Consider the following 21,794-nt stretch of genomic DNA (forward strand, 5'->3'; position numbering starts at 1 on the left):
CCGCGGAGATAAACATGCTCACAAAAAATCAAAGCAATAAATTGACAGCGCGAACAGAAATATTGAACCAACAATTAAGATTGAAGCAGCACTTCACATCATATGAAGATACCAAAAATTGGGTCGATTCGTGGATAGCCTCAAAAGATGAAGCGTTCTGCCGACGCGGTATCCGTATGCTGCCAGAAAGATGGGAAAAAGTGGCTAGCGATGGACAATACTTTGAATAAAACATAAGGTACTGTTCTTTCACAATAAATGCCCAATTTTTAATAAAAAAACGGCGGAGACTTATTTGTACTCCCAATATATATATATATATATATATATATATATATATATATATATATATATCAAATTATTTTCTATATGCGGCATATTTCAAGTACAGAAATTTAGTGGATATTACAAAGTGAGTTATAACAATGATAACGAATCTCGCAGAATCGGCTTTTCTTGATAAGAGCGGCAAATATATTTTCAGGTGTTATTCCTAGTTTGCAAATACCTTACATATCGATTGGAATTTTATTATTGTATCAAGTTTTATCGTGTTTCACAAAAAAAATATTATATTAATTCTATAGTAAATAATGCACTTATGTATTATAATTAATTACAAAATAAGTACAAAATTCAGTAATAATATTTGTAGAAAGATGATCTTCCTTGAGAAGACGACGTAAAGATTGTTGTTGATGTGTTTTAAATGACGCTTTCTCGTTGAAAACTGCACATATAAAAGCAGATTATTTCTTCCTTTCTCTTGTTTCTTTTGTTTGATCAAAACGATCACTTTCTTTCGTCTCGCAGAGCTTCGGAAAGTTCACAATCATGTTTTTTTCTTTTTTCTTTAAGAAATTGTCATAATTGCGGACTTGTTTCTTCGTGTACTTGTACAGTCTACTGCTCTGGGCGTATGCCTTGCCGTACATATTCCAGAATTTTTATTTTTCAACCATATGTAGCCGCATGTACTTCTCCAAATTATCTTTCATTGTTGACGTTTTCCGTAAACCGTACAGTATACATTTTTGTGTCTCTGGACATGCTGCTCGAGATTTTCTTTGGTTGTGAAATAACGTTTACAAATCTTGCAGAAAAACTCTGACTTGAAGTGTTTTCTTCTTTTGTGGTTATATAGTGGTTCTTGGCACTTGCTAACGCAAACACACTCGTCACAATTTATTATTTGCCTGTCAATATGGATCACAACCTTATGCCGCTTCAGATCGAAAGTCGTACTGAACTTCCTGACGCATATGTCACACTAGTAATTGAGCGCGTTCTACTTAACGCTCGCAACGACGCGAGCGTCATTTTATTTTTGTTACTTATTAGATGTTAAACGAAGATAGAATGAGGCTCGCATCGTTGCGAGTGTTAAATGGAACGCATCCATCGTAGGTCATCTCATGCATCCGTTTGATGTATTTATTCAAGCTGTCCTTTCTGTTTATCTTGTACGGACAGGTATACTTCAGTCCATAAGACATCTAGTCGTGACAATATAATTTGCTGTGAGTAATTGTACTTTCTGTTATGCTTTTGCATGCTAATCTTCTATATGGAATGTTCAATAAACTCACGAAAATGATCCACGCTTATTATGGCAATTCCTTCCTCGTTGAGATTCTGTTTTCTTGTGACTTCCTTCACGCAGTAATACTCTTGCTCCGTCTCATTGTTCGTCTCACTTTTTCTTATAATTTGATGTTTACATTCTTCTGGCAAAGAGACGATCTCCGTTGTGTACTTTATATTTTCGAGCGTATGTTTCGAGCGAGTAACCAGTATCTGTTACGATTAAGGAATTAATAGATGAATCAATAATATTATTAGAATCCGGAACGTGCAGACAATCCATAAGTAAGTCTCTGAAACACATGGAACAAAGAAGGATAAAATTAATCGCCGGAGCAAAAATTCTTTGTACCCGTTTTGGCAGTTCGCGAGATTTCCTCTGCGACAGGAGGCCTTCTTCGCATACGTAGGTGGTGCAATAGCCAATAGTAGACTGTTACGTTATATCACGCGAGGAAAATCTTGCGAAATGCCAGCATTGCTTTACAAAACAAGCGTTTATTTGCAAACAAAAACAGACAATAACGTACGGATTGCAGCTAGATGTCGATGAAAGTCATACCAATCTGGTGAAAACATAAAAACATTTTGCACGCGCGCAGTTTAAATAGACCATTCCTGATACTTTTTAATCACAGTAATATATGGTACGAACTTTTACATGTGGTATATAAATACATAGATACTACTCAAGTGGCATATCCTGAGAAGCTCAATATAATTCTACTATTCAATATAGTTATACTATTTCTTTAGTGGAATAAAGATACATTGAATGCTTTAATGTATCAATAGTGTGGATAGTTAACAAATATTTGAAGTACATATTTAATTACTATACAAATGAATACCATGGCCAATATTTATTTTAGTTACTCGCAAAATCTGTTTCAGGAAATCACATTAGTATTATGCAATTGTAGCAGGTATATCTACCATTGCTGAAGGAGCATATTTTTCCTCGACGCGTCACGAAGCGGAGCTGTAATGATGAACAGCAGCAACCGAGATTGGAACGACACATTTCTTACGAGATCGAAAGTCAAAAATCCGTTACCTTTTGTGTCGACTTAAACGGCGATCTTTGGCAAGTGCGGGCGACCCGTCTCGGCTCCTTCCAGTCCCACGTTTTCCTTCGGATCCTCCTCCCTCGGGTCGGCGAAGTGAGTATATGAGAGAGAGAGAGAGAGAGAGTGTTTATCATTTCCGTCTTCCTTTAGATCGGAAACTAATAATCAGAGGTTAGATATAAATCAATCCTTTAATAACAGTTATAAATATGGATAAATGTCCGGCAAAGAGACATAATTACAATTATTTCATGCGCGACGAGTATTCTTGATATAAATCAACGCAGATCTCTTGATCGGAAATCTCTCACCAAAAGTCTACAACTGGGTGCCCTGAATTAGATTTTCCTTTGTTAATTGCTATAGACTGATTAGCTCCGTCCTTCGGCCAACCATAGCCCACTCTCTGCGTGAGACTTCTTGTTCTTCCATATATATTCCTCTTTGTTTCTAAAACGCTTCTCTTCGGCGCAGCCTTTGGGAAAGAGGTGAAAAAAGCGGTCACCCTGGAAAGGTCTTGCAAGGACATCGTCAAAACTCCTCTGTCTCCATATCTCGGAGGGTTCAGCAGCCCTTCAAGCATCCGCCACACGTTGCTCCTTCCCCCGAGCCTCTGCTCTAATGAAGCCTTTGACGATACGGAGGCCAGAGGCGTCGTCACACATTCGTCGAGCCCCATTCGGCCGTCGCGATCGTTCCAGATCTCGGTCGAGGAGAACATAGACGACGAACAGGTAAACCTTGCCGACAGGCTGGCGCGCTTCTTATCTCGATGGCGAGACATTACCACGAATCAAGTAATTCTGGAGGCCATTTCTGGGTACCGATTACCCTTTACTAATTCTCCATCGCTCCAGTGCACCAAACCCACTGTGCGCATGTCTAAGAAAGAGCAGGAGATTTGCGGGCAGGAAATCGTTCGACTGCTGACAAAAGGAGCGATTGAACCGGTGTCTGACTGCGCAGGTCAATTCCTATCCTCTTTTTTCATAATTGAGAAATCTTCAGGAGATTGGAGATTTATTCTCAATTTATAGAACCTTAATAGGTTTATAGAGGCTCCACATTTCAAGCTCGAGGACTGGAAGACGGCGGTTCGTCTCCTATCTCCTGAAGACTTTCTTGCTTCGATAGACTTGGAGGATGCATATCTCCTATTGCCCATTTGTCCAGAGGATAGGAAATACTTGCGTTTCCGCTTTCGAGATCAGCTTTTTGCCCTGCCTTTCGGTTTAGTATCGGCACCGTATATTTTCACAAAAATTTTAAAGCCAATAGTGCATTCTCTTAGAGAGAGAGGTTTTCTCTCTGTTGTGTACTTAGATGATTTTCTCCTTATAGTTCGCAGTCTTACGATCATTGTGCGGTAAATATTTCCACCACGCTTCGTCTCTTGTCCACATTAAGATTCTACGCTTTTTTAAATGTTCACGAGATTTCGAATAAATGTTTAATTCACCATTTATTCTCCTTTTGCCAAATCTTAACAGCCAGTATAGCGAGGGCGCCATCCATTTGCCGTTTCAAGAAGTTTTTAAGAAGCCTGTTGGAAGCAACGCGACGGAACGCGACTACATTATATCCATCCGGAGACAGCATAATTGCAATCGAACTTCACTGTAAGTTCGTTCAATTTTCCAAATATAACGATTATTAATATGGGCCCGAGAGTCTGAAAGAACCAGCTGTTTATCGGTCGGCTTAACGTGCTGGGCGTTTGTCGATAAAAATATTTCTGGTGTCCACACTTCTCGTCGGACATAACCGAACTTAATCATAATGCAAAGATATTTACGCGCTTTCTGTGCGCTCATGCCCTTTTTTGTACGCATTGTTATGCGTGCGCGCGTGCATCGACGGGAATACTCGCCAGATGATCGCGGTATGCTTATAGTGCGACGCTTTTTCAGAATTTAAAAATGAGAGAGAGAGAAAGAAAGAGGGAGTAGGTGAGAAAGAGATATTATTTGTGCGCGTATTATGATCAAGCGCAGCTCCACGCAAAAGAAATCTCAATGGACACTGTTATTGTACTCAGAGCCGGATACGCGCATTTCTTTCCACGACAACTACGAGAATAAAGTTCGCTTTTAGATAAACCAGCCGTCTCGTTTGCGAATGCACGCACCATCGCGCTTTCGTAGGCGCGTTACGTCTCTATACGTTTCGCGCTACGCACAAGCAGCGTGCTGCGCCTAAAGGAGATTTGTGCCAGTGGTTCGCAGATCCTTGATCCCTTCGCGATGCAGAATACTGCGTCGCTCTTTAAATTCGAGAAGTCTGCTCGGAATAATATAGAAATGCACTTTATATTACAATATGTTGATATCAAATATTAAAGCTCCAGGATACTCGTCGCGGCTATATCGGGTCGCGACGTTACAAGCGAGAAATGACACGCTGAAAATTCTTACGTGCCACTTAAAAGTTCCAAATAAAAGGATACTTATGTGAAAGAATACTTCAGATCGCCTGAGAATATTTGCAAAATTCTTTTCCCTTGGCAGTCAATAAATAGCCGTAAAGTGGAAAGTTAAAGGTGACATAACACGTTAATTTTACAGCTATTTATTAACTGTCAAGGAAAAGAAATAGTTTTCAAAATATTTTACAATTACACGCATTGAAAAAAAATGTTTGGTATTTGTAATTGTAATCACGTGGAGAAAGAATTTCTGTAAATTGTGGCTAAGAAAATTATCTTTTTTGTTTTTCTTGTTTAATGAATCATACAAACATCTTCTCATTTTAAACATGCGTTTCCTCGCTTCTAACGTCATCAGTTCAAAGTTCTGCAACGAGTAGTCAGTAGTCCTAAACAAAATCATACTTTTCTGTCGCAGGACTTTTGCTGCAAATGCAAATTCGAGCAATTAAGAGCGCCAAGAAAAATCGCCTGATCTAAAAAATCGCCAAACGAATCAACATCGTTTCCTCCGACGCTTTTCCCGAAGAAGACCTTTGTCCGAGTCGTATCTCCTTTGGACAGCAGCTGGGAAACACTGTTTTATGTCATCGCAAACGACTACGTCGATCGAGCGGGACGGCCGCACGATGCCGCGAGCATCCGTAATAAATTTCACGGATATATTGGACGCAGGTCCTGTTTGCGCGCACGTGAACGCAAGTGGGAGAAAATATTCCTCATCGTTGTTGTCGTCGTCGTCGTCGTCGTCCAGAAGAGCGAGACGATATAACCTGTTGCTGTTGAGGACATAAAGGAGGTTGGAAATGGAGAGGGGCGCAGAGATACTTTATATTCATCCATCTCGTAAAACGTAATGGTTAAGTGCGTCGCAGATACGATCATGGCACGAGGTATAGAATGAGCGAACGCTGGCACATCACACTCGCATAAAGGACGGTTATGCGCGGGCATGGTCCCCTTTTCCATTCTTTTCTTAGTTTTTTCTTTTCTAAGGGGCACTTATTCGCGCAAATAACACCTGACTGGCAAGAGATTTCTTTCCCAGGACCACCGACGCAATGTTATTTTAATTTCTCGACGAGATTTCGCTTCTCAGATGAAAGAGAGAGAGAAAGAGAAAAAGAGACGTTCCCGAGTATATTATTGGAGTCCTCATCGGAGAGCGCGTTTCGCCGGCGTTCCGCGTCGCAAAACGTCTCAGTGTTCTCGCAATATCGTATCGCGATATACATATCAAGACCAGGTAGGACTCGACGAGAGGTCGATGATGGTAGCGCATCAGCGTGGTTTCCGCAACGCTGAGACGGAGGAGAAGAATGCATCCTCCTCTCGGAGCCCCGGCTCTCGCGCAAAAGGTAGAACTTTCCTCCACGGTTGAGCCGCTGATAATAATAGATCGTCAGGCACAATGGAGATTCGTGAAAGGCCTGACTGTCTGCGTTTGCCTTAAATGCCATGTATTAAGCGCGGCCGATCACAAAGAAATGCAGGTACAAGCGTCTCTCGCTCTTGCGTCGCTCTCGACAGCTGACGGGAAGGATGACGAACGCTCGTATGCGCGCGCGTGCCTCCGGGAGTCGCCTCGTTGACTCTCACTTTTCCCTCGGATATAGGTCGTCGTCGTCGTCGCCGTGGAATTGCAATCGTATGTCGAGAATTTAGAACTACCGGGGCGTGTGTACGCGCATAAACAGACGCGGCAACAAGTCGCAGACTCCGGACCGGGTAAATGTTTCTCCGGCGATTTGAATGTCAATCCTTTGCTGTAGCGGCGTTCCCTTTTCGAAATGTCTTGGAAAATTCGAGAGACATCGCGACAGTGCCTTCCGGGCTTTGAATCTAGATCTAAACGAGCTAGTTCTGAGATTCCTCTGTTTCTGGGATTGTTCCCAGAAACAGAAAATTCGACGAGCACTGCGGCGAGAACGGTATGGCTTTCATTCTTTTAATATAAATCTAAAAATAACTATATATCTCGCAAGTTTTAGAGCTGATTTCAACATTTCTGATGAAACTCGAGAAACAGCGCAATCGACGACGACGACTTTGGGTCTCATATCGGTTCTAAAAGCGGCCTGTATGAATAAGTAGCGCCGTTGAGCGCGCGGATCATTTCACGGTGTTTCTCAATCGATTGTGACAAAGGATAGCGGTTGGTGTATCGCGCCGTCGTTGCACATCTGTCAAGTGCAAAGGATGTTGACTCCCCCCGACGCGCGGGGACTCTTTAACCAGGACTCTCTCGAGGTGACTCCCGCACTCCGCGAGTGAGGAGAGACGGAGCGAAGAAAGAAGCACGCATTAGCGCTGGTAAAGCGAGCGCAACATTCACCGGGCTCTGTACCAGGAGGGAGGGAGGAAGGGAGGGCGCTTGTTGGTGGGGAGAGCCTCTGGTTACCACCGCGGGGACCCTCGTCCTGACTCCTGGTTACGAGGAGGACGTGGCGGCTGCGGAGAAGAGGGGACACGCGGCGATTGCGTAACAATACACCGCCGCCACCTGCACTCGTTTCGCCACACGGCTTTAACAGACTTGACGGTGGTTGGCCAGCCGGCTCGCATTACTTTCGCCAATTAAGCCCGCACGGCCGTTGTAATTTAACTTGCGAATATGAAATTCCAGAATTATTTGGAATTCCAACGAAGGGAGACGCGGCGCTTTTTGAATCCTCCGTGGCCGCCGAGGGAAACCGAGGTTGCGCAAGAGAGAAGACCGCAACGACGGAGGATCGCGTCGTCGCGTGAATAATCGTCATCCCCCCGCACGCAATCGGATATGGATAAGCAGTGGATGATCTTCTTCTGCCGGACGTTCCTCCTCGGGTGCTCTGATTACAAACCTTGAGTGCGGCCCTGTGGAAAACGAATCTAAACGTAGGAAGGAACGACAAGTAGGAGTCTCAACGCAGTTATTAGTGCGCAACCATTATATATTGTGGTAAAGAATTAAATTAGTTTTCACTTCTTTTTTCCAATCGACACGCAAATGTATCTAACAGTTTCAAGAATTTATTTCAGTTTACTGTTCACTTGTGTCGCTTAGTTTATAGGAAATTTAAAGACGGTCTCGACAATCGATCAGTAACCGATTAACAACCAACATTGATATTTTTTTATTTATTGTACGCTTCAGTTATTTGTTGATTGTTGATACTTTTGTAGCTGATATCATTTTTTATCGTTGACGTTATTGTACAATTATTGAAGAGAATTATGTTTTCGAAACATGTTCGTTCCTTACTAAAAGATGTGATGATTAATTGCTATCATCCCAGATAGCACTTAAAAAAAAATTCAGTCGTATGTCACCAATTCTGAATTCATTTTTAGGTGCAAAAAGAATTCTTTTTACTGAACTGAACTTTGAAGGGTTCTTTTTGCATCTGAAAATAAACTCAGAATTGGTGACATATGATTGAATTCTTTTTACATTTTTTTTTATTCCCTGTGCTATCTGGGATATCTTAGTTGTCATAATTTATATTTGAAAAATATACTCGGTTATTATTGATTTTATATTTATCATATTTATAGGTATAATAATGGCCTACTAATAATTGCAGAGAGGCTTTTATTTGTCATTTTTTCCTATATTTGGATATTCTATTGCGTTTTGTGAATTCGGCATACTTGATTAATTTTATCGAAACATCGCTTTGAACCGACTACCGTCGGATTCGTATTTCGCGATTTTGCAACCGCGTGCACGTCGATTATCGGTGCATTTTGGTAGAAACAAAAGAGAAGAGAGGAACGCGCGAATTATCTGTCGTATTTATAATTTCGCTGACACTTGACATGACGACTATCGTGAGGATTAAGCATATCGGTAGGAATTCCGATTATCACAATTAAAATGTGCTATAATTGATATCGCGCGGGTGTTATAATTAGTATCTGCATCACACGTGGTTGCAGAAGATACGCCGAGAAGTGACGACATCGAAGCTTTGGAAGCGGCAGGTGCGGACAGAGAGATGCTGGTGAATGTAAATTGTCCGATTAGGATGGTGCTCGACTACATAAGAAAAGCCGCGCGACTGAGCGACACGTGTAAACAGTGAACTGGAACCCTTGGAGTTGTTAGACACGTGTGTGTATTGATTGAAAGAATAATAATATTTTGTTTTTTTTTTTGTAGGCGAATTCGATTTATGCGACGAAATAAATTGCCAATTAAAAAATGTGTCCTTCTACGAGCCTGACACGCGGGGAACGGATGTTCTTCAGCCAAACTTAACATATTTCATTGTCACCTTTCAACGTGAGCGATGCGATTAATATTAACGTATTATAATTACGCGAAATGTCTTTCAGGTGATGAAAATGGCCAGATGATCAATCTCACACCGCTCTTAACAGCGAAAGCGGCCAAGAGATATTGCGATATTATGACGAAAACGCAAAGACCATCGCGGAAAGCTTTGTCTATTAAATCTACTTTGAAAAACAACAATCATTTAAATAAATCTAACGAATAAAGTTTTGTTCCTTTCAGCTAAGTTCTTTACGTTAAAGAAATTTATATTAAAGCGTTTTTCCTGGCCGAAATAACGTCAACATATATGTCCATAAATCTCAATAAATTAAAAATATCTCTTTTTTTAAATACATAAATTAATAAATGAATTAATATAATTAAATATAAATTAATATAATCAATTTCTTTTTGTGTCATATTGGTTAAATATAAAGATTAATCTGCCTTATTATTGACTCTTTCGCTACCTAAAGTGAAAACAGTACGGTTGATTTGTCGTTGAGTCGTACTACGATCTCGTTTTTTTTTTTTTTTTTTTATTAGAAATAAAAGATGTACAAAAAGTGCACGAGTCTAGGTGCTAAGCTTATCCGATCCTTACATAATACAAATTTGAAAATGAATACATTTTTCTTAGGAGTAATATACAGTATTAATAGAATATAAGTTGTAACCTTAAATCTAGTAACAAGGTAAAGAAAACGCGTACTACGATCTCGATTCTCCGATGAAGATGGTGGCGGCTTCTAGCAGAAACTTTGGAACTAATAAAAAGTAACGGGTCTAATAGACCCGATCGAAGTTGGTTAACAGCTTGTCAGAGAGAAGCGTAATGGCTCCTGCACACAGGACGCGGTAATGCTTGCCGCGCGGCGGAAGTTCGCGCGACAGCCAATCAATATGTTGCCTTCCGTAATAACCTTCTAGTTCCTACGGAAAAGCAACATATTGATTGGCTGTCGCGTGGACTTCCGCCGCGCGGCAGGCGTTGCCGCGTTCTGTGTGCAGGAGCCATAAGAACAATGTCCGTTCTTCTCAATGGGTAACAGGTAACATTCTAATTTTGTGGTTCTACTCCGTGCTGCTTTCGTACTTTCTCATTCTTATTTTACAAAACTACAAAAATGTATAAAAGATTGTCTTGTATCTCACGGACACGTTCCTAATGAATACTCGAGACTTTTAATTGTAAAATTTTTCTTGAACCATCTCACAATCTTTATTTTCATAGAGGTTACAGCTTGTTGGATTTTGCATGATTGACAGCGTTGTTATGCAAAATAATCAATAATTGTTGAAACAAGACAAATTTATTAAATAAGTATATTTTTGTAAATTAACTCAACTTAAAATACTTTGAACTATAAATATTACATCGAACGTATCATGATTAGTCTATTTTTACGAATTAACTCAACTTAAAATACTTTGAACTATAAATATTACATCGAACGTATCATGATTAGTCTATTTTTACGAATTAACTCAACTTAAAATACTTTGAACTATAAATATTACATCGAACGTATCATGATTAGTCTATTTTTACGAATTAACTCAACTTAAAATACTTTGAACTATAAATATTACATCGAACGTACATTATTAGATTTGGTTTCCGGGTTTGAGACGCGTAGATTCTTCTTTGACTCCGCTACCACACTATCTGGTCGGATCTAGCCAGATCGTGTGGTAGCGGAATCAAAGAAGAATCCACGCAGCTCAAACCCGGAAACCAAATCTAATATTCGTGGACACCGCGAAACCCTCAAATGTCATATCATGTACATGTGAACTTAAACCGAAATTTTCGTCTAGAGTAAAGTCTTATCAAGCTCTCTTATATTCTTATCAATAGCCTTGATATTGTAGAACTTCCCGTGCTTTCCTATTCCCTCTTCGACGAATTTTTTGGCGCCCGTGACACCCTCCTCAAACACCAAATGCGACGCGTTATCCTTCTCGAACTGCAGCGCCTCGTCCATCTGTTTCGCTGAGAAAGTAGCGAAGTGTGCTGACGCGCGATCTGCGAGCAAAGTCTTCGGTGGGAATTTTATCAGGCAGTTCGCCAAATTCACAGACACACCTAAAGCTGGCAAACAATCAAAATGAGAGTATTTATAAGTCCAAGTTTTCTCCCTCCTTGAGCTTCTTACAGCTTCCATAGTAAATTCCATTCAGCACCAACCTGCACCACAGGCAGTCACTTTGTTCGCAATACCCCAATTCAACATTTCTTCTGCAGTGACCAGCCTTCCTGTCAATATGAGTTCCATAGCTCTGGAATATCCGATCATGGCGGGTAAACGGACAGTGCCTCCGCATAAGATTGGAACACCGAAACGTCTGTTCAAGAAACCAACCATTGCTGTCTCTTCTGTGACCCTCAGGTCACACATCAACGCCAGTTCAAAACCTATGCCAACTGTGTATCCAGACAAACATGCCACCAGTGGTTTTTTGGACAATTCAGTTCTGTTTGCCTACACATACAATTAGAGAAACATTTATTATTATAAAATAAAGTTCTGTTTTTTCTCAAAAAACTTCCTGTACTGGTATACACTGATGTAATAAGTTAAAATATATTTATTTTACTCTAACTTATTGCACAAGTATACGTCAGGTCAAAGGCTTGTTCTCTATTGCTGAACTCGCTGCACTTATGGAACTTGAGAATGGATAGGCAGTTGAGGCTTGGTAGAAGAGAGAGGAAAGGAAAACTAATGCAAGTTAGTGAAGCTAGTTTATCAATAGAAAACAGACCTAGAAACAGACTTCAAGTATGCAGGCAATATGGGCTGCGTTTAGGAAACACAACAATTGAGTGAGCGCTCACTGCTGTTGGAATATTCTGCTAGAAGAATATTGGCAGAATAGAAAAGAATATCTCGATCAAGGGCGATAATTACTCATTGGTTACACGATCGTTGTGTTTTCTCAACGTACTCGTATATATTATGAACGTACCAATGGTCCAAAGTGTGGAATACCATCTTCACACTCGCCGTCGTAGTTCGCGATCTCATGAAGGTCGTAACCGGCGCAAAAGTTGCCTCCTATCCCGTGCAACACCGCCACCGACGTCTCCTCGTTATTTTCAAATTCGTCCAGTACTTCCGACAGTAACTGCGCGGTCGTAGTATTCAGGGAATTCTGCTTTTCCGGCCGGTTGATACCGATCATGGTGACTTTGCCGATTTGATCTACCACTATTGTTTTTTCTGGAATGACATGCATTATCGATGATTCCGGCCGCAAAACATATTACACATACTTTAAATATATATCTCCGCAAATCTTTTCTTCAAGATCTCAAACAATATCACCTTTATCCTTCTTGGCATTCGCATTCGCGTCCGGTTGAGAGGTTAGAGCTCGCCGCACATTGTGCCTCAGCGTTCGTGCAAACAAACCAGACAACTTTCTCAGAGGATGCATTCTTCGCACTGATGATCTCTCCTATGATAGATTATTTTACAAAATCCTATTAAATCCTTAAACTATGCGACATAATCTCGGCAATCTCCTATACGAACGACGCGTGAATTTTGTCAGAACTTCAACTTCAATATTTGGCTCCAGCCTCTCTAAGAGTTATGCCCCAACGCCATTATTCCGATTTATGATATATTTTGAGAGCAAAGTCTTGGAAAATTCCAAGGCACGTTCCAAAAAATCACAAAATCCGAACTTGTTTACGTCTTATCATGACAGAGGTTAGACCGGGACTCGAGAGAGAGCAGCCGGGCCGGCGTCAGCTGAAATGTATCGATTGAGTCTCGAGACGAGGAATCGATACATCAAATCGTAGATGCACGCAACAATCGATAGTATTCAAAATATGTCTTTGAAACCTCTAGACTCGCGCAGAGTGAGAGTTTCTAAAAAATTTATCGCTCTACGCTATTAGAAAGCGAATTATTGGACGAAACTAATAAAACTAATCGTAATTGATTAATACGCCATGCTTCAATAAGCCAAATCGACACGATAATCTTAATCTATGAAGTTATATTATTGTAGGACGCAGTGTAGGTTTCTTATAGGACTATTATGTGCATTTCGGGGACGAGAAAACGATAAATTTTGAATGATTTATTGCTTAATATCGTTAAAATGTAAATAATCTTCGTTCATGTAACTCTGATCGTAATTAATTGATTCGTTACATACCAATTCCTTTAAAAAAAGTGTAAAACCTCGAATTGGAATATATCGAAGCGTTGAAGCCTCTTTTTCACAATGGAGTGAGAAAAATAAAGAGAAGATAAATATTGAAAATAAAATATAAATGGTGTTTGAAATTAAAAAAACATAAAACTCGTATAAAACGTAATTATTAAATATAAAATGATTCTTATCATGATTATTTTTATTCTTATCATCCTCTCTAAAAAAATATGTAAGAGATTTAATTGTTGCCGCTTTTCCAGAAGAGACATGTCTCTCCCTGTCTCTCCCTATCTCTTTCTGCCTCTCCTATCTTTCCCTGTCTTTCTCTGCCTCTTCTGTCTCTCCCTGTCTCTCCCTATAATTATTAATTAATTAAAATATATTTTAATTTAATTTAATTTTTATTTTATTATTATTTTATAATTTTTATTGTTTTTTATTAGATATATAGCGCGCACATATATTGTTCTAGTGATTATTAAATATTAAATATAAATATAAAATACATTGATTGACATAACAGTACTAACACGTGAAGTTACACTAGTTTGGAACACAGAATGGAGTTCTTTAACTCTAGAATAACATCATTTCAGCCTCTTGAAATTGAAGCTTTTGTGCCGATTATTATTAAGCGTCTCGAGACGCACTTCAACCCGGTCTTTCTCGATCGATCGCGTTTTCTAACAACGAGCGGTCGACTCTGCCGACAGGATCCGACAAGCGCACACGGCAAATACGCGGAATTCAGGCCGACGACCGCCTCGAGGAAGAGATGAGGACGGGCCAAGTTGAAGCCGGGAGATGTGGGATCAGCTACCGGAGCTGATACTGACGCAGATATTCGGTCACCTCGATCACGCCGATCGCGCCAGCGTCGGTGAAGTCTGCCGAGCATGGAATCGCGCGCTGTCCTCGCCGGTGCTCTGGCGAACTGTCACGGTCGTCATCGATCGCGACCTGCGCGACGACTTTCCACCCGCAGCGATATTGACCGTAAGAGCGTTCTCCATACTGCTATCCTCTTCTCGAGAGTGCATTTTAATCAAGTAGCGCTAGTAAAGCTAGAATGCAAGAAATACTGGAAGATATAGAACCCTGAAATACTTTCCTGATGTCAATTTCCTGATTTCGTTTTTAACAGGCGCAACCTTTGATAATCGAGCGTGTTGCTTACTTTCATTTACTGTCGTTTACTAGGTACTACCCAAATAGCACAAACTCCTAAAAGACATCTTGAATACGTCCTACTGTTCTTGGAACAGTCCGTTTTTTAGGAATTCGCGCTGTCTAGAAAACGTCTACTGTTGTCTATCGTCCATTAACTATAATCGTCTACTGCTTACTATCCAGGCAGCACAGATTTTTAAAAGACTCTATATTCCTGGAAGCCGATCTTTCAGAAGTTCGCGTCTAGGTAACGTCTAATGTCTATTATCGCGTTGCACGCTCGTGATGTTGCGCCGAGACACGAGCGACAGCGTCGATTAATCGCTGAACTTCCATCACAGGCGAAGTACGGACAACATATGCGCAGCCTGGAGCTCGCCTTCTCGCGACCCTACATCTGCCCGAGGACCCTGCACCGCGTCAAGCTCATATGCAGCGCTCCGGCCTCGGCCGGCGCCGGCTTTCTCGCGATCGTCCGCACTAAGGATGTGCAGCTGCGACAGCTGACGTTGACGAATTGGGCCTTCGCCTACAACCGGGGAACGTTGCTCGGCGCCTTGGCGCGCTTTCTGCGGTGATCAAATCATTCCTCCATCAACCTCGCGTCACTCGAAAGACCACGTAGAACTATATAGATTACGGAACTCTTTTTTTCTCTCTCTTTCCCTTCCAATTCCGCAGCGGTCAACGCAATCTCGAGACTCTGTGCCTGCTGAACGCCGACTTCGGTGTGACGGATGTCTTGCGTATGCTGGGGATGCTCGCCAAGGAGTCGGGCGAGCACTTGGCCTCCTTGGATCTGCGCGGCGCCTTCAAAGAGTGGCAAACTCCCCACGACAATCGGAGGTACGCGTCCAGCGACGCGGAAGTAATGCACAACTAATGATCCAAAATTTAACTCGTTTGACGATCGAGAAATTCATCAATAACGATAAAATGTCGCATATGAATATTACAGATGATTTAAATGTATAAATATGAAATTATTAATTACACTGAGAAATTCATTGATAACTATTATTTCTTGTGTGATAACGAGCAATGAATTGTTCCTCGCAGATACCTGGGTCTGCTGAGCCGCTTTCACTCGTTGAGCCAGCTGAAATTGGACTACCCGGCTTTATCAAATCACGTTCTCTATGTTCTCGCGAACGGTGCGTCGAAGGCGCTGAAAAGCCTGCACATATTCGTGAGAGACTCCGATTCCAGGCAGCACACGTTGGCGGACACCGCTTGGCGCAACTTGACGTCGACTTGTCCCGATTTAACGGTGTCTTATACGATAGGTATAACAAAGCGTTGCCGAATAACAAAGCGTTGCCGTGGTTGTCGAGTCGTCTAACGAGATTAGCCGCGCGAAGACACATTCGCAATTTATTACTCAACTAATCGCGCCATTTAGCTTTTCAAGTTTGATTTCCAGTGAACATCTCGCACTACGAGGACATGTACTACTTGTTGTTGCCTAGCGTGCCTCTGGCCGAGTTTCACATGTTCAGCGGTCACGTATGGGATCAAAGCAGATCGCGGAACTTCAGGAGCACGATCGACCTACTGATTACTCAATACACGAACACGTTAGGTATTCTCGTGATTCGCCGACTCATCCGCGCGAACGACGAACTCGTCGGTGCCGTTGAATTTGTCATTCGATTTTTTATCGCGGGCAGGAATTATTGCAATAATCGTAGTTTAGCGACGAAATCAGATTCGCATCTGCCGGGATAGATTGATTAAAAGAGAATGCTAATTGTATAATAATAATCGTGATAATCCGGCGTCTAGAAGGCTTTCCTTTCACAGTCGAGGTGATGCTGCAACTCAGAAATAATCGCGAATCCCTGGACGATTTATTGGTGTCCATGTTGGTGCGTTGCAAGCGCCTGATGAGATTGCAGTACGATGGGATTATAAGGAGCCTCGATACCTTGCGCGAAATATGTCAGCTTCAAGCCGAACACAAAACACGTAAGTTAGAGGAACAGCCGCGTTGCATCAGCGGTGAACACGAAACCAAGAGAAATGTAATCGTAGGTTTCAAAACAATACACGTGAAGCCTCGGGACATCAACATCCAAAATCGCGCCATACTGAACGACATCAATTATCAATACGACCGCAAGATGCACGAGCAAGGAGTCGACTTCCGGCTCGAAGATCCCACCTCGATTTTATTCTTTTACTGACGATTCGTTGTCGTTGTCGTTGCACCGGGCGATACGTCTTCCATTAACGTCTTACCAAAGAATCTTATGTATTTTTATAGCTCGCGACTTGTATTTAAAAGAAAATTAAAAAATTCTTTTTTATTCGAAAATATAATATAAGAATATAATATGCATCGCGTTGTGCAATTATTTACGATTGACAAACCATATGTTGCTAGTATTTAAAATGGGAGACTTTTGCCACTTTTATCATCACTCTGTTTCTATCACTAAGATAACAAAATACATTTGCCTATCTATAGTTCTGAGATATGAGAAGAGAAGTTCGTTCTTGTCAGTTTTTATTCTCGAACTTTTGGTCATGTTAGGGACATGGAAGAAGTATCAAAAGTGAAACTTAAACGATTAAATCGGCCGATCGCATTCAACAATTATTTAATTGTTTAATTAATATTGGAACGTAAGACTATTATATTAAAATTTTCAACTGCGATTGATCGATTCGTAAAGTAATGCTGTTTTGACCATACCTAGTGATCCTATGATCCGATCAAGTTGTCTTACCGTTCATCCAAGTAACGCTGATGAAACGTCCGAGAAGTCAGAACACGCTTGAAGCATTTACACGACGTTTCTCAAACGTTTTGCATAGTCCGGTAATGTTGAGTCTATCGACTTGTCTCAATGACAGGACGATATATGACTATTGAGAACGGTTCGCGTGATAAAACCTTTGTCGCATTGCGGACAAATGTACGGTCGTTCGCCCGTGTGATATCGCTTGTGAACGACCAACGTGGACCTCTGCGTGAACGTCTTGCCGCACTGATCGCACGAATACTTGCGTTCTCCGGTGTGAGTGACGCTGTGGGTCCTCAACAGCGTCTCACAGGCGAAGCACTTGCCGCATACTTCGCAGGTGTACGGCTTCTCGCCGGTGTGTGACCTGTTGTGGATCTCGAGGCCCTTCGCGGTTTTCAGTTCCTTACCACAGAACGCGCAGAGGTACCTGCGTCCTTCGCAGCTGGGGTCGCCGTGTGCCTTCGCCTGGTGCTGCTTCAACATCAATTTGTACTTGTACACCTTGTCGCAAACGTCGCACTTGTGTTCGCTCACGGGTTTCTTCTTCTTAGCCGCCGTCGCAGAGTCGTAATGTTGCAGACGATTGTGTTCCTTCAAGCTATACATATGACATATTTGTTTTTATCTCTTTTTTTATCATAATAATCCGCACAGTAATCATTATTAAGTGACATATAGTTTATGAACGAATTTAGGTCCATATCAATAGTCGTTATTTGAAACTAGTCTCAAATGAGATGTTTAAATTTTGAGTTAGATATTAGTTTTTTACTTGGGCCGCTATTATAAGTATAATGTCACATATATCATATAATTCAACTGAGAAACTAGTTGATCTAACTCTAAACTTAGGTCTGAGAGTGTTGGTCAATTTAAATAAAACTTTATTATTTTATTTAAGCTAATTTTATTTATGTTTTATTTATTAAGCTAAGCTGCAGCAAGTGTCAGTAATTAGAAGAGGGGACATACCTGGACACGTCATTGAAGACACTGTCGCATGCGCCGCATCGCTGATACTGCATGAAGTCGTGCATCGTCGTGTGCGTGACCAGAGCGTCCTTGTCGTCGAAGTTCTTGCTGCAAATCTCGCAAGTAAACTTCAAGGCGCGATGGACCTGTTTCCGGTGTTTCTCCACGTCAGTCGCGCTCACACCCATAAAGCTGCACTCGTTGCACGGCACTGTCTTCGGCATGTGCGACTTCTTCACGTGAGCGTTCAATATGAACTGCTGAGGGTAACTCTTGTCACAGTTGGCGCACTTGAAGGGCCGGGTAATACCGTGTACAGTCCGCAGATGCGCGACCAGCCTGGAGACGAAGTAAAATTTCTCCTGGCACATTTCGCAGGTCTTGGCGATGCTCTCGAGTCTGTAAGCATGCGAAACGACACACATTTCCGTAACGGACCGTTCTCTCTGCGCCAACCGAACTGGGCCGAGTCATTTGATCTACAAGACTGGCATCCAGCCTATCAAAGCCAACGCTCTTGTCTGTGTATTCGAACGATTATAAATTTGTTTATTATTAAATCCAATCAATTCCAACATTTTGGTCTATTGCAGCTTCTCCTCAGTAGAATCAAATGGATGTTAACAAAAATAATTAATCGGGTAGAATTTAACAAGAAAATACGAAGTCAAAAGGTTTATAATTAAAAATCGACACACATTTGACACACATGAAGTTGGAAGAACGAAGACATTCTGTTGGATTTAATGCAGATTATGATTGGACAAAATGCATCACCTGAATGTCACTTTAGACATCCTCTCGTTAACGATCTAATATGCTAAATAATAGTTTATAACTCATGATAATCGCAACTCAATGAAACGTCTCTCCGCAAGAAACATAAATAACATGCAACTCACTTCTGTCGAAGATCAGACAAGGAAGTCTCGTTTGTCGCTTCCGCATCGGCGCAGCTGGAAAGCTCATTGTGATTATTGGTCGGTCGGCTGCAATAATTGAGACAAGTTATTGACACAACATCACAGAGACATGAAAGTAATTCTATTTTTGGGATCTTTTATGCCCGAAAGAATCTCGGCAAGTCGTATTCTGTGACCGACAACACCACGACGCTTGTGAACGGAATTTTTTTTTATTTTAACGAAACAACCTGTTCCATATTATAACAGAATGTCAATTAGTTAAATAAATGTATTCCTTTATTTACAAAGATCGATTACAAGAGATTACAATCACACAGGGAAGACCGCAGAGCAAGTTGCCATATTTTTTAAATACTGATTAAAATAATAAAAAGATGCTTGCAATATATATATATATTTTTTTTTTTTGTGATATCATGTGCACATTTTAATGTAGCTTTTAGATCTATATGAACAATTGATCAACTGGTTCGTCTTTTCACGTCTTCGGTTGCGCGGTGACAGCTTTCTTGTGCATTTTTCGGTGTCTCTTGACGGAAGAATTGGACACGAAGCCCTTACCGCAGTCGGGGCACTGATACGGCCTCTCGCCCGAATGAAAACGCAAGTGCAACACCAACGGCGTCCTCTGCGCGAAGCTCTTGCCGCAATGCGGGCAGACATGCGGACGTTCACCGGTGTGTGTCCGCTTGTGGATGCTCAGGTTCTCTTTGCTGGCGAATTTCTTGTCGCATATGTCACACTCGAAGACCTTCTCGCCCGTGTGAGCGCGTTTGTGCACGGTTAATCGTCGTTGGGACGACAGCTCCGCGCCGCACACGTCGCACAGATACTTAGTGGTCGGACTTGAGAGTCCATGCTGATTCTTCATGTGCTGCCGCAGCAGCCTCTTGTAGACGAATCTCTCCGGGCAGAGCTTGCACGCATGCTTCGCACGCGCGTTGCTTTTCGCGCCGGCCGGGCCAGTTTGCTTGCTGGCAGCGTGCTGCGTCGCCATGTGTACCAACAGGTTCTTCTTGTAGAGGTAGCACTTGTGGCAGTGCTCGCAGCGATAGAGATTCTTGTTGGTGTGCGCGTTCTCGTGCTCCAGGTACTCGGTCTTGTGGTAGAAACTTCGCTCGCAAGTCTCGCACTTGAAACTGTAGTCCTGCGCGTGCCGACGACGATGGCACTCCAGATTGGACTTCTGATTGGTGCTGTAGTCGCAGAGCTCGCAGACGAACACCTTTAGTCCCGTGTGGATCAGTTTGTGGCGGGCTATGTTCATCGGGCTGCGGAACGTCTTGTCGCACTCGTCGCAGCTGAAGGCGCGGTCGATGTTGTGCAAATTCTTCAGGTGCTCCACAAGCTTCCTCGTGTGCCGAAAGCAGGCGCCGCACTTGACGCACTGGTGCACGGCGCGCGTCTTGCCTCGTCGTTGTCTGAAACGAAAAAGAGTCGTAGTAAAATATTGGGACAAATTCTCGCCGGAGGTAGACTCATTAAAACGTTACCATTTTAATTGTGATCTTTAATTATTTATTTATTCTAATTATTTGATTTAATTTATGTTAATAATTAACTTATTAATTAATACTTTTATATATATATATATATATATATATATATATACACATATATATATACATATAAAAGTATTATATATATAACGTATCGTTCTATAAGCTACCTCCTATCATTCCCTTCGTCGGATAACGTTTTAAAACAACTAGACGTTACAAGAAACATTAGTGATAACAGTGTAATTATACAATACATGAGACTGTTAAATTCAAGCCAATTAGTTTATGTTGGAGCACCATGTCTATATAATAAATTATTAAGCACGTTCTAAAAATCATGTCCTGTCCAGTAATGCAATAATTTTTTTATACTTTCTTATCTTTTTACCTCCGTATAACATATTAAGGCCTTATGCCACTGTAATTTTTTCAAAATATCAAATATCGCTGAAAAAATTGGAAGATAAAACAAATATAAACTTGGAAGGCAATTTATATGGTGCTGGCATTGCTGACTAATGGTAAAAATTTTTTTTATATAAATTTTCAAGTTTAAAGCATAGAATTCAGATTAAACGCGATTATCTAAAAACTATGTTTTTCAAATTGGCTTGCAAGATAACTCTCTCAATTTTTATCCGATTGAGTTCAAATTTTAACTATAGCTTCTTAATTAGATTTCGCAGAGAATGTCGTACGGATTTTGCCAAATATTAAAAATTATAAAAGTTATTAACAAAAAACTCATTTTTTTGCGAAAAAAATCGACTTTTTTTCAAAAGCTTGCCATTTTTTCAAAAATCAATATTTTCAAAATTCTGTACGATATTCTCTAGACATTTTCATGTAGTTTAAGAAGAATTTTTTTTTTTTGCAGGATCAAAACTCTTCAAGATATTTTGCAAGCCCCGGAGCAACTTTTTAAAAACACGTTTTTTTGACAACGGCCGTGTGC

The 21,794-nt window shown here is 41.2% G+C and overlaps 3 protein-coding genes and 2 long non-coding RNA genes across 5 annotated transcripts in view; 2 read left to right on the forward strand and 3 right to left on the reverse strand.

Moving 5' to 3' along the window:
- Positions 1-377: 377 nt before the first annotated feature.
- Positions 378-2,024, reverse strand: LOC116847383. Its single transcript, XR_004378751.1, has 3 exons — positions 1,937-2,024; positions 1,590-1,797; positions 378-1,496 (listed from the first exon to the last, which is right to left on the reverse strand). It is a non-coding gene; the product is annotated as an uncharacterized LOC116847383 (long non-coding RNA).
- Positions 2,025-3,293: 1,269 nt separating this feature from the next.
- Positions 3,294-5,631, forward strand: LOC116847394. The gene is made up of 3 exons (XR_004378754.1): positions 3,294-3,388; positions 4,145-4,273; positions 5,498-5,631. It is a non-coding gene; the product is annotated as an uncharacterized LOC116847394 (long non-coding RNA).
- Positions 5,632-10,523: 4,892 nt separating this feature from the next.
- On the reverse strand, positions 10,524-13,091 carry LOC116847353 (short-chain-enoyl-CoA hydratase-like). Its single transcript, XM_032822279.1, has 4 exons — positions 12,673-13,091; positions 12,314-12,567; positions 11,532-11,826; positions 10,524-11,435 (listed from the first exon to the last, which is right to left on the reverse strand). The coding sequence occupies exons 1-4, from the start codon at positions 12,782-12,784 to the stop codon at positions 11,158-11,160; spliced, it is 939 nt and encodes a 312-aa protein (XP_032678170.1). The 5' UTR covers positions 12,785-13,091; the 3' UTR covers positions 10,524-11,157.
- Positions 13,092-14,323: 1,232 nt separating this feature from the next.
- On the forward strand, positions 14,324-17,118 carry LOC116847293 (F-box only protein 39-like). The gene is made up of 7 exons (XM_032822147.1): positions 14,324-14,515; positions 15,031-15,263; positions 15,371-15,535; positions 15,749-15,975; positions 16,113-16,271; positions 16,493-16,657; positions 16,724-17,118. Exons 1-7 carry the CDS (start codon positions 14,324-14,326, stop codon positions 16,873-16,875), a joined length of 1,293 nt encoding a protein of 430 aa, XP_032678038.1. The 3' UTR covers positions 16,876-17,118.
- Positions 17,119-17,538: 420 nt separating this feature from the next.
- LOC116845899 (zinc finger protein 271-like) overlaps positions 17,539-21,794 on the reverse strand; it is a 10,333-nt gene continuing 6,077 nt past the window's right edge. Inside the window, exons 3-6 of the mRNA XM_032819130.1 lie at positions 19,820-20,758; positions 19,314-19,400; positions 18,412-18,810; positions 17,539-18,037 (exon numbers count right to left, since the gene is read on the reverse strand). Coding sequence (XP_032675021.1) covers positions 17,539-18,037; positions 18,412-18,810; positions 19,314-19,400; positions 19,820-20,758 — 1,924 coding nt within the window. The remainder of the gene's footprint in view (positions 18,038-18,411; positions 18,811-19,313; positions 19,401-19,819; positions 20,759-21,794) is intronic.

Source organism: Odontomachus brunneus, unplaced genomic scaffold (assembly GCF_010583005.1).
Source record: "Odontomachus brunneus isolate Ranch 3 - 2012 unplaced genomic scaffold, Obru_v1 Obru_scaffold_004, whole genome shotgun sequence".
NCBI classification, from domain to species: Eukaryota; Metazoa; Arthropoda; class Insecta; order Hymenoptera; family Formicidae; genus Odontomachus; species Odontomachus brunneus.

Bases quoted from the DNA above. Each gene is read 5' to 3' on its own strand.
- LOC116847353 (XM_032822279.1), bottom strand. From the start codon at position 12,784: ATGCATCCTCTGAGAAAGTTGTCTGGTTTGTTTGCACGAACGCTGAGG. The intron at 12,568-12,672 runs GTGATATTGTTT...ATGTCATTCCAG, and splicing joins GAATGCCAAGAAGGATAAAG to AAAAAACAATAGTGGTAGAT. The intron at 11,436-11,531 runs GTTGGTGCTGAA...ATTGTTTGCCAG, and splicing joins AGTGACTGCCTGTGGTGCAG to CTTTAGGTGTGTCTGTGAAT.
- LOC116847293 (XM_032822147.1), top strand. From the start codon at position 14,324: ATGTGGGATCAGCTACCGGAGCTGATACTGACGCAGATATTCGGTCAC. The intron at 16,272-16,492 runs GTATTCTCGTGA...TTCCTTTCACAG, and splicing joins TCAATACACGAACACGTTAG to TCGAGGTGATGCTGCAACTC. The intron at 16,658-16,723 runs GTAAGTTAGAGG...ATGTAATCGTAG, and splicing joins TCAAGCCGAACACAAAACAC to GTTTCAAAACAATACACGTG.